The sequence below is a fragment of the Alexandromys fortis genome, unplaced genomic scaffold (assembly GCF_014885135.2).
Source record: "Alexandromys fortis isolate MF-2015 unplaced genomic scaffold, M_Fortis_MF-2015_v1.1 scaffold_268, whole genome shotgun sequence".
NCBI classification, from domain to species: Eukaryota; Metazoa; Chordata; class Mammalia; order Rodentia; family Cricetidae; genus Alexandromys; species Alexandromys fortis.
Window position 1 is genome coordinate 974693 of NW_026068141.1, and position 15457 is coordinate 990149.

General features: G+C 50.7%; 2 protein-coding genes across 3 annotated transcripts in view; one reads left to right on the forward strand and one right to left on the reverse strand.

Moving 5' to 3' along the window:
- Dab2ip (DAB2 interacting protein) overlaps positions 1–10430 on the forward strand; it is a 200711-nt gene extending 190281 nt beyond the window's left edge. Inside the window, exon 17 of the mRNA XM_050126789.1 lies at positions 10406–10430. Coding sequence (XP_049982746.1) covers positions 10406–10415 — 10 coding nt within the window. The 3' untranslated portion in view covers positions 10416–10430. The remainder of the gene's footprint in view (positions 1–10405) is intronic.
- The window catches only part of Ttll11 (tubulin tyrosine ligase like 11), a 260661-nt gene continuing 245324 nt past the window's right edge, over positions 121–15457 (reverse strand). Inside the window, exon 10 of one of the 2 annotated variants that reach the window (XM_050126798.1) lies at positions 121–4679. In XM_050126798.1, coding sequence (XP_049982755.1) covers positions 4402–4679 — 278 coding nt within the window. In that variant the 3' untranslated portion in view covers positions 121–4401. The remainder of the gene's footprint in view (positions 4680–15457) is intronic. The other variant, XM_050126799.1, reaches the window with a different exon arrangement.

The following is a 15457-nucleotide window of genomic DNA, read 5'->3' on the forward strand; positions in this document are numbered from 1 at the left end:
CCCCCCCCGGCAGGTTTGCTGTCAAAAATTACCACACGCACAAACCCTGTCAGTACTCTGTAGCTGTTACACATAAGCCTGTGGTTAGCGACACTCAGCTTCATTTTATTATTGCATTTTACCAAGTTACCAAGACAACTGAGGCTGTAACAGAGCCTTGACTACATGCGCCATGAAAATTTAATAAAGAATTTTGAAAGGCTTTTAAGAGGTGGGCGTGGCAGGGGGAGGGAGAAGCGAGGTCTCAGCTGACTTCCAGGAGCCTCTCCTGCCAGGGCTCCTGGCCGCCATGGCAGCGGTGTTTCCTGGCATCTGTTGATTTCAGCATATGGAGACACCTTTCCTCAACAGACATTGTGAAGACACTTCCCAGGTGCCAAGTCTCATGCCAGGCTCTTTGGGTCTATTTTGACATGATCTCTGCTGCACAGAAGAGGGACGGGTGTCAGGGAGGAAAGTCACCCGTCCATGGCCAAGCAAGTTCACCCTCACATCAGACTTCCAAAGCCCCTGGTCCTTCCAGAGGAGACAGGGACTCCTTTGGCTTCTCCATTCTGTTGTGAAACGGAAAATATCTCTACAGCCCATCTGAGGCTTGGGGGAGTCGGGATGGTTCCTTTAGCCCACAGCCCTGGCCCGAGTCTATGCAAACGCTACGCCTTCCCAGGCGCTTCTGTGTAAGCAGGGTTGTGACACAGGGCCACAAAGAGCCTGTTTTCCAAATCACTTTCGGAAGCAAAAAGCCAAAAACAAAACATTAGTGACTTTGTCATTTTATGCAGAGCTCAGTGTGTGTGTGTGTGCATACGTGTGTGTACACGTGTCAGTGTAAACAGAGGCAGTGTGTTTTTTCCAGTTAAAGCAAAAGCAAGACTTTTGGTTATGAGAGGAGGCAACTGGAAAGCATTCTGCAGAATTTCTTTGTCTCTGAGAACAAGAAAAAAAATGTTATTTTGTGAGAAATTGTGGGAAATTTTCATTCACATTCATCAGTTGAATTGGGAGAGTGGCTAAAGTATCAGTGGAGGTTAGGCAGGTTTCAGGCTACACTGCTCACTGGTGAATTTCCCTCACTGAGCATGGGCAGCTCTCTGCCTCTGGGAACACAGCTCCCAGACGAGGGCTTGTGAGTCCTGAGCTTCAAGAGAAGGCACCCAAAGCCAGCCCAGTCTCGCAGAGCTGAGGAATAAAGGAACTAATCAAGGAATGAACGTGGTGGGGAGAGTGTGTGGATTTGATCCATGTTGGAGTAGTTCTCTGCCAACCACAGGGCGACTCCAGACATCTGAGGCGCGGCATTTCCCAGCCCGTGAGTGTCTTCAGATGCGTGCGGATAAGAGGCAGCAGGGGTCGCCTTGGCTTCGTCCATCTCCATGAACATCATTCAAGGAAGCTTGTCATCATCTTGCCTAATGTCCCCAAAATTCTGAGAGAAAACATCACCCACATTTGGGTGGTTGAGGACCTGGGGTCCTTACAGGCTTCGTGGGCTTCAGGGTCAGAAGAATAAGCTGGAAGACTCCAAGTCCCTAGACTCCCCAGGTGTACTCTGATGGAACTCATGCAGCTTCCCTGCCACACAGGCTGCTGTGTCTGCTCAACCGGGCTTTGGACAGGTGTCAGAACTAGTGATGGTCCCTGTCTTTCACTGGACAGCTTGGAAGATCAGACAGTAAGAGAAATGGAAGAGATCCCTTTGAACTGTGGAGCACTGAGAACAGGTTCATCCACACAGGAAAGGGAGTTTCTCAAATAATCTAGTGAGGCTGGAATGTTTCTCACACACCTGTCCAGCTCCTTCCTGACCAGCTGCAGTCACAGTACACCACCATCTCCGAATGTGTGCTGTGACTGCAGACGGGAGGCAGGGTGAGTCCAGGGCTGAAGGAGAGGGGGTGTCTGCTCAGAGATAGGCCTAGGTCCTGAGCTGAAAGTCACGTGGAATCTGGCTGTGGAGACTCAAGGATCAGCAAAGCCACTGTCTACTCCTGGGCTCACGGGACAGCTACCATGCCCAGGAACAGGATCAGCCAATTGGGAATCTGGGGATGTTCAGTTAAATAGCTCGGTGAAGCTTAGAAAACCATGGTTCCTAAGGGCATCCACAGCCCATGGAGAGAGGGCGCGTGTCTCCTCACCTAGAACTGCTCTTGACTGACACTTCAGCGAGCATCTCTGCCCCTTAGCAGCTGACCTGGATCCAACAGCCCATGCTGGCCCTGAAGACACAGCTGGGTTCCCACGGGTAAGTGCTGCAAAGGGGACTCTCTGCATTCCTGGGCATATATGGAAGAGGCCTTCCATTCTGTGAGGGGGAAGGGAATGGGCTGGGGTGAGCTGCAGCAGGAAGTTGTTTGCTATTGGCCAGAGGGCTCTGACTGGACCAAGTAGTGGTAGCAGCAAGTGCAGGGTGGGGAGTTGGGGGCAGCGGCCTGCCAGGGTCTTCCTGCCAGTGGCTCATTGTTTCCCTGACCACAGGTTCTCGGAGCACTAGGAGTCCAGAAGGTAAAACCAGGCCTCTGGGGTCTTTGTGGCTCCTAGGGAAGAGAGGGAGAGTTTGATCTCAAGGCCCTTGACTGGGGACACTTTCAGCAGGGATTTGTGGGCTCCCTGGAGGTCTTGCTCCCTCCCAGAAGCTAGGAAGGGAGGGAAGGAGGGGCCAAAGGGAATGGGGGCAGAGGCATGGCTCTATCTGGGAGAGAAGTGCTGAGGGCTAAAGAAGATGACTAAGTAGATGACAGGGAGTTCCCTGGGATAACATAAGGGGAGACACACAGCCCCCACCAGGCAGCCAGGAGGCTCCAGGAGGCCCTGTTCTGCCAGAGGTGGGAATGAGGTGGGCATCTGGTAGGACTAGCATTTCAACAGCTCCACTGGATCCTCGTATGCCCACTGTGTCCTTGTAGACTCCTGGCTAGGCTGGAGGGTCACGGTCCCAGCCTCCACTAGATGAAAAGCTGAGTCCAGTCTGACGGCTGGGACCTCCCTGGGGGCCATGGTTCTCAGGGGGCCTCTACAGAAGAGACTAAGACCCCAGCCAGTCACAGAGCCTGCAGCTCTCAGCAGAGGTCCCTGGGCCTGGATGGGTTCTCTGGCTACTCCTTCCCTGCAGGAGGAAGGAGCCAGCCGGGTTACTGTCATCTCAGCCACAGCTTGCAAAAAGTGAGGGGCTGGTCACAAAGTGAGTAAAGGTAGCTGTGTCTCTGGGAAACGGGGGTGGGGACAGAAGTCTCCTAGTGTGCACTCTCAATTCTGACAGTATTAGGGGCAACTTGTCCGCAAAGGGCTTCCCCAATCATCACTATAGAGTCAAATCCCCAGGGGTGTGGAGCCTCCCAAGGCTTGCACTACAAACTGAGCAATGGCTCTGTAACCAGGGGACCAACGGTGACCTACCTCTAGATGACTGTGCACCATAGAGAGGCCATCTCTCACCGTGGGTGCTGGCATTTTTATATCACCTCAACATGGCTGCAGCTCTACCTTTGAACCCGTTTCCCCTCGGCTCCATGTTGGCGAGCACTTTCTGAAGACTTATGTTGAAAATGTGTCAAGTTAAAGCTCTGTTTAATAGGCCCTGTACAGCTCCCGCATGGGTGGTCAACAAGGATCCCCACAGTAGAGCATCTGAGAACATGGACTGCTCAGGTCCAGGCCCCCATGCCCTCTGCACACACTTCTTGTCCCGCCTCGCCTCGGGGCCTTACGTTCTCCCCTCGGCGCTGACAGCACAGTGCCGGTGCATACACAGCAGCTCTCGGACATTGGGTCAGCACCCCACTTTTGCAGGGTTCCCCTTGAACCTGGATGGGGAGACTGAAGAACTTGTTATTTCTTAATTAGTAATAAATCAATGACTGCAGCGACAGGCAAGTTAATGAAATAAGTGGTTACTCTGTTAAGCACACCCAAATAGCACATGATTGGGGTGTCCGCCATCTTGATATTCTACTTCTTTCAGAGGACAGGTGGAAGGAAAGCAATGCTTTGACCTGACCTCTGACCAGCAGGCTCGCGGAGGCCCCAGCAGACCGCAGGTGTGACCTCGCACCCACGGTTCCTCGCTTTGAGATGGTCTGTCCTTTCTCCCATCCTCCACTCCTCTGTGGCCCCAAGCACGAAAGAACTGCCCACTTGGTGCTTCCCGGGAACCCGGAATAATAGGTGCCACCTGTCACAGTTCAGATGTCGTATGTCTACTGATGACTCACAAACAGGGTGGGTCATGAGGCGCTGGGAGGAGGGTAGGCAAGAATTAGCCATGTGAGGTGAGAGCCCTGCAGAACACAGAGGACTCCGGGCCATTGCAGCTGGGACCCTGGTGGCTCCCCACAGATCAGGGAAGGCCAGGGTACTCAGCCCCCCGAGCGCACACCTTCTTCCAGGACGGCAAGGGGGCCTTCAGGACAGAGCGTGTCTAGAGTGAGACAGCTTATAAGCACCAATTATGCGGGGTGCAGGGCTGCCTGCGGCTGACTGGGTTGTGGGGTTGGTCTCGTGAGGAGGACTACTTTGGGGGCGCCGGCCCCGGCCACACACCAAGCGCTTCTCATCCAGCAGAGATAGGTGGTATTCACACAGGTCGATCAAGGAGGCCACCTGCTCAAGCAGAGGCAACAGCTTGAACTTCCTCTGGGCCAGGAAGAAGAAAGCCTCGACAAATGCCTGGAGACACATCCCTGTGGGCAGAGAGATGCTGTCAGAGAACTCATGGTACCCGGGGAGGCTCACCCAGAGCACAAAGGCTGGCAAGAGCCCTTCTGCTCACCACACCTCCATTCGGAAACTACCCGGGGCCAGAACACGGAGGACCTTCCATGCCCAGGCTCTCTGAGTTCAAACAGCCCCAGGAAGTAGATTTAATTCTCTCTCAGATATGGGGAAACTGAGACACAGGCAAGTGGGGAGACCTGAGTAGAAAGTGGTGGTGCTTAGATTTCAGCCTTGCTCCAAATTTATTCCTGGGCACCATGATGAAATGTCTTCCCGTGCAAACCCAGCTCCCAAACTTTCACCATCAGAGAGGGTAATATAGCTAGCTATCAGTCCGACAACTGTGCTTGCCATCCTGATACAGGTGTATGCAGTCAACTGTAAAAACCTTAAACCTTAAATGTAAGCCTTAAATCTCAAGGTTTATGCATTTTGCTACTTGTAAAATTTACCTCATCAGCCGGGCGGTGGTGGCGCACGCCTTTAATCCCAGCACTCGGGAGGCAGAGGCAGGCGGATCTCTGTGAGTTCGAGGCCAGCCTGGTCTACAAGAGCTAGTTCTGGGACAGGCACCAAAGCTACAGAGAAACCCTGTCTCGAAAAAAAAAATTTACCTCATCGAGTAAAATAAACCCAGCCTTCTCTTTGGTTGTCGTGTTGTGAATGTGACTCCCCTCCCACACCACACAGCACAGACGCTGTGTGGAATGCCTTGTCTCCTGCTAATGGCACTATTTGAGAAGGTTCTGGAAACATCAGCTTCCTACCTGAGGTGCCCACCTGAAGGAATCTGGTCACTGGAAGCATGCCTTTGAAGACTATACCTGTCCCTCTGGCCCCTACTCTTTCTTTACTTCCTGTCTTCCATAGGTGACCAATCTCTGCCACTCACTCCTACCACCATGAGTTCTGCTCAAGTACATGGAGCCAAGCAACCATGGACAAACCCTCTGGCACTGGGAGGCTAAAACTCTTCCTCCCATAGGTTGTTCCCTAAGATGCATCTCAGTCACAGCCACGGAAGAATAATAAACACGCCAGCCAGCAGCAGGGATGTTCCGGGATGCACGGTGTGCCATCCCCACCATGCCCTGGAATGTTCCTCATAAGTTCCTACCCATTCCTGGGATTTGAGCTCAAAATTCCAAGGTCAGAATTAAGCAGGCCCCTGGTATATTTGGGTCTCTCAGTGTTGGGCCTAGGACCTCAGGCCCCATGAGAGCTCCACAGGTTCTACTGCGGACCTCTGTCCTGACCTCACGCCCATGATCGCTCCAGAGGCTCCACCGCGGACCTCTGTCCTGACCTCACGCCCATGATCGCTCCAGAGGCTCTACCGCGGACCTCTGTCCTGGCCCCACCTGCTTTGGCATCAACTGGCAAAGTAGAATTGGTGAAGTTTCAGGTTTATGGATAAATGAACAGAAAGTTCCCAGAGGCCCTTGAGTCATGTAGCTTGTCATAGTGTGACCTACTCGTCCCAACTGGCCATCCAGTATGGAAGGTGCAGGTGTACGTCTGGGTGCGTTCTTTGCTTTCTGTATTTTTGGGAAATATGGAAGTCAGGTGTGTCTGCTTATGACATCACATGGAACAGTTTAACTGCCCCTCCCAGGTGCCTGGCTTGCACCCGCCATGCCTCTTCCACCGCTCTGATCATTGATGAACCCATAATTTTGTTATTGCTCTAGCTTCGCCCTTCCCAGACGGCAGCCATCAGGGCTGCTGTCTTCCAGAGACTTCTTCCACTCAGCAGGTTCCGCTGGTGTCTGTCTTCGTGTGGTTTGGTGTCCATCCCCCTTCTAAGACAGGGTTTCTCTGTGTAGCAATCCTGGCTGTCCTGGAACTTTCTCCCTCTTTTAAATTAAGTTTTGAGGTCACCATACACACAATGGGGTCTCCATTATGGACTCTTCATATGTAGCTTCCATTACTACATTCTGGTCTCAGCTGTTCACCTCCCCACTGCCCTTCCTCATGCTCTAACTTCATGGAATCCTGGTTGTCAGTTCCTGGAATTATTTCCTGTGCTGTTGGAGGCCTGTTCAGAGTCCTTGCCTGAGTTCACACCGTGAAGCCTTTTCCCTCAACCCCTCCTTGCCCTTTTCTTGGCAGCACCTGCTGCAGCCTGCAGCCTGCAGCCTGCTTGGTTTTGTTTTGTGGCCCTTTGGCTGTCCTCATCTTCTTTGCTTTTTGTTTAGTTCATCGCTCTGTCCCAGCGACAGGAACCCAGAAGGTACTCAGTATCCACGAGCAGATGACTGGCTGGGTGGATGGTGGGGGAATGCAGCGCTTTATAGATATTGTCACTGACCCGCCCAGGGATCATCATTGTGCTCTAAGATGAGGAACAAGACAGAGATGAAGCAACCTTGTGAGGTCAGCAACGGAAAATAAGTTTGTAAACCAAACTGTGTTGAATGAAATGTCCTGAGCCTTCCCAGCGTCCACATGAAAATGAACTCAGGGATCCTCAGGAGGTGACAACCATGGCCAGCGTCGGTGCCTTGCAGCATGCTAGCCCTGACTGGCTCTGCTGGCTGATCACCCCTGTCAGGTTTGCAGGCACTGGCTGCCCTGGGGCCTGAGAACACCTTTGACTCGGGAATGCAAGTGGGGAGGAAAAGGCTTTGTCTCCTTCCAAAGGCAGCAGCTTTGTGGCTCTGCTCTTGCTAGATGCCCTGCCAAGTCCCTTGCCTCACAGGAGGAGACGGCAAGGGATGAGGGACTCTTCTGTGTAAGCAGAAGCCTGCTGTGGGCAGATAGGGAAACGGCCGCAGTTTGACTCAAGAGGCAGAGATGTCCCTGCGCTTGGCTAGGTTTACTAAGGAGGGTCGTGGGTGTGTTCTGTGCATACGAACACATACGTGTTCGAGACTAAGTGTGTGTGCATGTGAATGTGTATGTTACAGTTGGTTGGATGGGTCAGATAAATACAGTGGAAGATGCTGGACTCTCAGCCAGAGAAACACAGTCACCCTCCAGCTTCCCATCTCTGTGGTCTAAACATTTCTCTCGAAGCCTGGCCGTGTTTGAGACAGTAATCTCACTGGACACCGAGGGCCGCGTCTCAGACAGTGATCTCACTGGACACCGAGGGCCGCGTCTCAGACAGTGATCTCACTGGACACCGAGGGCCGCGTCTCAGACAGTGATCTCACTGGACACTGAGGGTGAGGGCTGTGTCTCAGACAGTGATCTCACTGGACACCAAGGACTGGACACCAAGGACTGCGTCTCAGACGATGATCTCACTGGACACCGAGAACTGTGTCACAGACAGTGATCTCAGTAGACACCAAGGGCTGCATCTCAGACAGTGATCTCATGGGACATGAAGGGCTGAGTCTCAGACATTTGATAAGATAAAGAGCTTGGGCCAGAATGTAGATCAGCCACCTCATCAGTAACGTTGATTACATGAGCTGACACCACTTACAGCTAGTCTTTCTCAATAAAGGGAATGGCCAGCTGTTTATGCTCTGGCTCAAGCCTCTGGTCCAGGCTGTGACCAGCAGTTTGCAGGTCACAACTCTGAGTGCTTCCAATGTCCACACACGGCAGCGTTAATGGCCATTCCAATTACCACCGTCTTGTTAAATGTGGCTTCTGGGGTGAGGCCAAAGTGTGCATGCTGTTAGGTCTGGGGGCTGCTGGCGTTTGGACCACACTGAGCAGCAGGATGGAAAATACAGCTCCTGTACCTCATGGGGTTACTTTTGCTCCCTTCACTGAAGACTTCCTGTGATTTGAGCTGTCATTCACAGAAGGAATATGTCTGGAAGGTTCCATGATTGGATTGTTTGGATGAGGGCATTCTGAGAGGAGAGGAGGTTTAATTCACGATCCTTGGCATCCTCTTTCCTTGTCTGTCTTCTTTTCTAATTTCCTAGAGCAAATGTGTATAAAAAACATACCAAAAATATATTTTGTCTTTTGAAACAAGTGGTAGAGGGGCTCGCCTTCTAGTCCAGGCCGGCCGCAGACTTGTACAATTCTCCTGCCTCAGTCTCCTGAGTGCTGTGATTGCATGTCTGCACCCCCACACTTGACTTGGAATGGGGAATTAGAGTGGGTGGAGGAGGTGGCTACTGGATATTTGCTTCTTGTTTTGTTTTGTTTTTCAAGACAGGGTTTCTCTGTAGTTCTTTGGAACCTGTCCTGGAACTCAGAGATCTGTCTGCCTCTGCTTCTTGAGTGCTGGGATTAAAGGCGTGCGCCACCACTGCCCGGTCAGGATACTTACTTGCTTCCTTAATGATGAGCCTGAGTTTGAAGTTGGGTACGCATATTGCTTTGAAAAAATACAATGCAAACACACACACACACACAATTATCATTGAGGGGCATGTTTGAAGACTCTCCAGTGAAGCCCTGAAACTATAGCCAATACAAAATACTGTAGTGTACATTTTATATTTTCCCCTTCTATGACGTGCAGCAAGAATTAATTCGTCTCTTCCTGCTTTATCCCCTGATGTCACCTTTCTGTCATCCATCTTTGTGCTTCGGCCACTGCTGGGTAGTAAGGCTCACTCCAGCCTAAGTACAGCCACGCTGATGCACCATACAGGTGGATACACCGGATGAAGGCATGATTCGTAGTCTGGTGGAATAGAACAGGTCAACTGGGGATTCTACCATGGGATTCAGATACATAACTCACAACATGAAAATTATTTATTTCTGGAATTTTTCTTTTAGTATTTAAAGGCTGATGTTGATAGTGGGAAGCTAACAGGAAAGTGATGCTCTGGATAAGGGGGGACCACCATAAAGGGAGAATAAACGTGAAGATAACGGGCGGTGCCTCGCACAAAAGTGTCGTCTGCCTGGCATGATGGCGCACGCCTTTAATTCCAGCACTCGGAGGCAGAGGCAGGGGGAGCTCTGTGGTTCGAGGCCAGCCTGGTCTATAAAGCTAGTTCCAGGAAAGCCAGGACTACACAGAGAAACCCACTCTGGAAAAGTAAAAATAGAGGAGGGAGAGAGAAAGAGAAAGAGAAAGAGAAAGAGAAAGAGAAAGAGAAAGAGAAAGAGAAAGAGAAAGAGAGAGACAGAAAACCATCCTAACACTTAGAGCAGCTCACTGCCCTCCCCTTATAGACCTGTCCATCTTACAGGACTCCTGGCTCTTTACAACCCTCAAGGCCACCATCATCACTATGGAATCCTTGCGCGGCACCATTGTTTTACCCAAGAGTCAGTGTGTAAATTCTGAGTCAGTCAGTAATCTACAGCATGAGGACCAGAGCCCAGCTCTCTCTACATGCGCAGCATAGGCTCAAACCACACAGCATCCCACTCCCAGAGTAACATCAAGGGCAATGTAGTGATAGGAGCAGCAGGGCTGCCTCCCCGGCCGCCCGCATGGCTAGCTTATGCCCGAAATAATTACACGGAAACTGTATTCTTTTAAACACTGCCTGACCCATTAGTTCCAGCCTCTTATTGGTTAGCTCTTACATATTGTTCTAACCCATTTCTAATATTCTGTGTAGCCCACGAGGTGGCTTACCAGGGAGGATCTTAACCTGCGTCTTTCTGGAGTGGGAGAATCATGGCGACTCCTAGACTAAGCTTCTTTCTCCCAGCATTCTCTTCTGTTTACTCCACCCACCTATGTTCTAACCAATAAAATGGGCCAAGGCAGTTTCTTTATTATAATTAACCAATGTCCTTCCTCCATCAGGGCAAGATAATGGCAACCTTCAGACTGGGATCCGATCACTTGGACTTTGGAAAAGCAGAAGATTAACAGTCATTATACCATTTAACACAGCAACAGCAGACAGAAACTTCCCAAATACAATGCACTCTTGCATGGGTGACTCATTGCCAACCCTGCACAGTGTAGACCTTCCACAGTATCTTAGCTAGGGTTTCTGTTGTTGTGGAAACACACCAAGACCATGGCAACTCTTATAAAGGAAAACATTTAATTGGGGCTGACTTACAGTTCAGAGGTTTAGTCCATTATTAACATGGTGGGGCATGGCAGTGTGCAGGCAGATATGGTGCTGGAGAAGGAGCTGAGAGTTCTAAATCTTGATCTGAAGACAATAGGAAGTGAACTGAGACACTGGGCATGGCTTGAGCATATATGAGACCTCAAAGCCCCCCTCCACAGCGACACACACACACACTTCCTCCAACAAGGCCACACCTTCTAATAGTGCCACTCCCTATGAGCTTATGGAGGCCGTTACATTCAGACTTCAGCATACAGCATTAGAACCTTTTCTGGGGCTGGAGAGATGGCTCAGAGGTTAAGAGCACTGATTGCTCTTTCAGAGGTCCTGAGTTCAATTCCCAGCAACCACATGGTGGCTCACAACTATCTGTAATGAGATCTGGTGCCTTCTTCTGGCCTGCAGGCATGGAGGCTGAACATTGTGTACATAATAAATAAATAAATCTTAAAAAAAAAGAACCTTTTCTGCTTTTCCATATTTTCCAAATGGTATCATGTGTGCTCACTCTTAGTAATAATTTTTAAAAGAGATAGAAAAAGTTTATTTTTTTTAAACAAATACCCTAACCATACTCCAGGGTACTAGTTCTTTGAGGCTCCCCTTGGCCACCGAAAGTGGAAGTCAGCTACATTTCCTAGTGCTTCTCCCATTACCTCTACTAGCTACAAATGCAAGGGTGCATGGCCTCTCTCCCTGGGAGAGAGGAGTGTTCTGGAGACATGCTCAAGACACGGGGGCTGTGACGGCCGCCGTACAGAACTACATCGACAGACACTGGAGCAGCTGGAGCAGACCCACGGACATGCTGACTAGGGGTTCAGGAACTTCAGTGCCCCCTGACCACCCGAGTGGGGAGAGGTATGGGAAAGCAGATAGAGGAAGCCAGAGCTTCAGATCCAGAAGGCCAAGGTGGGGCCTGAAAATCTGCCTTCATCAATTCCCACATGCTGACGAGGGCTAGGGACCAGGGACTCCACTTGGGGATAACCCCTTCCCCCAGCTGAGTTCTGCCTGGGTAAACTTCACTCTTAATGCCCTAAAGTGAGAGGAGCTTGACTTTGGGCTAAAGACGTTTTTAAAAGACATTTATTTTAAGTCATTGATTGAGAGAAACACAACCCGTTATTTTTAAAAGCCTAATGACAGATCTGAGAAACCACAGACCTGTCCCAGTGGTGTGCCGAGCCATCCCGTGGTTTCTGAGAGACCACACACTTGTGATTCTTGTGGCATCACTGCCCAACCACTAAGTGGGGAGACTTCCATGACCTCCTGGTCCTTGCTTCCATCGATCGTACTAAGGTATAACAGGCTAGGAAGGTTCTAGAAGGCTAGGTCACAGATGGCCCTGTAGACCATGGCAGATTTCCGACTGAGGAAGGTGAGAGGCCAGCAGGGTGTCTGAGGTCCCAAGATGGCTGCCGTTCCATGCTAAAACCAAATGGGGCATTATGAGAGACAAGGATACTGCACCAGTGCAAACGAAAGCTGACGGGGCACCTCGGCCCTCTGTGCTAGTGGAGGGCACAGCAGTGAGGGCTGAGCAGGCTCTAGGTACAATCTAAGAAGGGTGTCAGTGCAGGCTGAGATCTGCCCGCAGGCCAGATGTCGGTGTGATAGAAAGGCAAGCATCCTGGTGAAGCAGGGCTCGGAAACCAGTTCCAGGAGACAGGCCTTCTCTTGGTTTTATGCACTAGGTGGTTGGGGGATCTCGCCAGAGATGCAGTTTTCTGTCCCCTTCTCTTGGAGGCCTGTTGTCAGCGATGCATCAGAAGATGCATTTGTCACAGCTGACTTGGGGGCCTTTGGGATGAACACTCCAATGTGCTTGTGTCTTGAGGAGGCAGCGTAGTGAGGAAGCCCAGAGGATGCTCTCTGAGAAAGCTAGCACTGCGTGTACTGGCCTAGCAAGAGGGTGGCCAAGAGCCCTTGAGGATACTGGGAAAGTGTTTTCCTTTAAGCACCACTGCCCACCCTCCCCTGTCCTCAGGCGGCCAGCATACTCTAGGACAAAGAGCAGCCAAACTTCCTCACACTTAGAGGCTGGAGGGGCCAGCAGGCTGAGAGCGTGGTCAGGCTCTGGGGAGGCAAATGGCCCCCTTCTTACTGAGCCTTCGTAAGTCAGAGAGAGTGTGGTCATGCCCTCTGCTGTCTCTTTTGCCCAGGGAACTAACACAATTGGAAAGGGGCCTCATTCAACACCAGCCGCTTTCTTAGAGACTTCCTTGATCCATAATCCAGCCCACAGGGGATAGTCCCAATATGGGAAGTGGAGGAGGGTGCTGCCCTCCAGTCCTGCTGAGGGAACCCTGCCGTGTGGGAAGACTCTCTAAGTCTCTGAGTCCCAGAGACATTTAGGGAAGAGTGCCCGTCACAGGGAAGACCACCAGGCAGGGCTTGGGCTCTGGAGACATCTCCTGACTCGTTACAGTCAAAGTAACGAATGTTAGTTCACAGTTAGTCTTGTTATGTGAAAGCCCTGGGATAAAGACATTGTTCAAACAGATTGAACCAAAATCTTATAAAGCAGGTGTTCTTCAAAGCCATTTCACATTCACGAAACATGCTAAAGTCACGTGGCTGGCAGGTGCGGCCCGAGCAACAGACTTTAGCATTTTGCTCAGTGCTGCTTTGAGTCTTCAAACATCTGGCCACCTCAGAGTTGCCCCCGGACTGCAGAGAAACAAACAAACAGCAACAAGACACTTAAAGAAGAAAACAAAATTCCAGAAGCAAAGTCAGTCTTGGAGTGATTAAGGGTTGAGCACCATCCATATCTCGGCCGCATGTCAAGAAGTACAGACAAGGTAGGCAAGATCCACACATCTCGTCTCTGTGAACACGCTTTCCCCACACCTGAAGACTAGTGGTGGGGAGGGATCTGAAACTTCGTTAGAGTTGGCGGATGTCGCTGGAGAAAGATAGTCTTTGAAACCTTCTGATTGCAGACTCATGCCTCTCACCGAGATGGCCATTGCATATGGAGATAGGGCCACCGACAGGACCTGGCCTCATTCTGTCAATCAGCAGGTGACTGTCTCGAGCCATTTCCCCCCTAAAAATCATTACAGGAACCATCACCCTGGGGAGTCTGCAGGGAACCTCACACCCATAATTATGTTCTATTGAGAGAACCTGCCCCACATCCAATTAACTTATCTGTTAGCGAAATGCGCCTTACATTCCAGCTATCCAGGGAACCAGGTGTGGCAACTCGTGACTTCTTGGCCTACCTGTCCGAATGTAACCTGGCCTACGTGACCTGGAACACGCGGCAAGAGTCCAGTTTCCCTACCCTTCAGGGGCTATATAAGCAGCAACCATGATCCTAATAAACGGAGGCTTTGACAAATCTGCTTGGCCTCCTTCTTCTGTCTTAGCTAATTCCCTTCCAGGTAACGCCCCTCCGAGACCCTGGAATAACTGATAGCAGGGTGGGTTACAACCCCTAGACTGAGTAGCCCACCCAACGCAATCGACAGGTGACGGAGGGCCCTCTAGCTTCTGCTGGTGCAGGGAGGCCTGGAACACATCTGACCTGAGGTGAGCATGGCAGCTCCCCAGGAAGCCCATCTTTTAAGGCGTAAGGATGGAAACAGGGTCAAGGGCTCTCTTGGTGCATTCCAGTTCACAGTATCTCCATCTTCTCATCCAGCCCTGAGACACGTGTGGAGGAGGATACTGGTACATGAACTTTCCACCTGAAGGTGAGGGACACATACCAGTGGTCAAGCAGTAAGCCAGGGTGACTCCTTAATAGAAGAGGTAGCATTTCAGCCCAGGTCTATCTTATACTCAAACCTGCATTCTTTTCCCAACCTAATTAAGCTTTTGTCACATTTGATGACTATGTATTATTTTACAGTTTCCAGAACACATTTACATATTTGATGTAATTAAATCCAAATCATTGTTGACAGCCAGAGACAGCATCCCACACTGAAGGCGAGATCGATCTCTCCCTTCCCATCAGTCTCGGCTCTCTCACACTATTTAAATCTCCTTCTTCTTACTCAACGAGAAGGAGGGCTTCTGCCTCCGAAGTCCTAAGTATGCACACATACTGTGTCTGGAAATAAAGTGGGGTGCTCTCACTGGAAATCACCTCAGCAGCCCCTCTTCGTGAATCGCCGTGGCCTCTCCCGTGCATTGCAGTGGCACCCAGAAGAGCCTTTTGCTAGGAGAGAAAAGGCACCAAGGGCTCAGTCAACAACTCCTAGCCTTCTCCCTGCAGCCTGGCGCTCTGTTGCATAGACAGTCCTCCAAGCCTGGTGCTTGGGTCTCATAGATCAAACCCAGGCAGTTCCCAAGAGATGGCAAAGGGCTCAGTGAATGATGACTGGGACTCTGGCTGGGTCCTACCCCAGCTCTGCCACAGACAAGCTGCCAAGTATTTCTTTTCTCTATGCTTGAGTGTCTTCATCTCTAAAGTGGAGACAGTAACATTTGTCCTGAGTGGCAGATGGAGGTGGGTCTTGTATCTTATCTGTTGCTTTCATTGGTTAATAATAAAGAAACTGCCTCGGCCCTCATAGGACAGAAAATTAGGTAGGCGGAGTAGACAGAAGAGAATTCTGGGAGAAAGAAGCTGAGTAGAGGAGTTGCCATGATTCTCCCGCTCCAGACAGACGCAGGTTAAGATCCTCCCTGGTAAGCCAGCTCGTGGGCTACACAGAATATTAGAAATGGGTTAGAACAATATGTAAGAGCTAGCCAATAAGAAGCTGGAACTAGCCGGGCCAGGCAGTGTTTGAAAGAATACAGTTTCC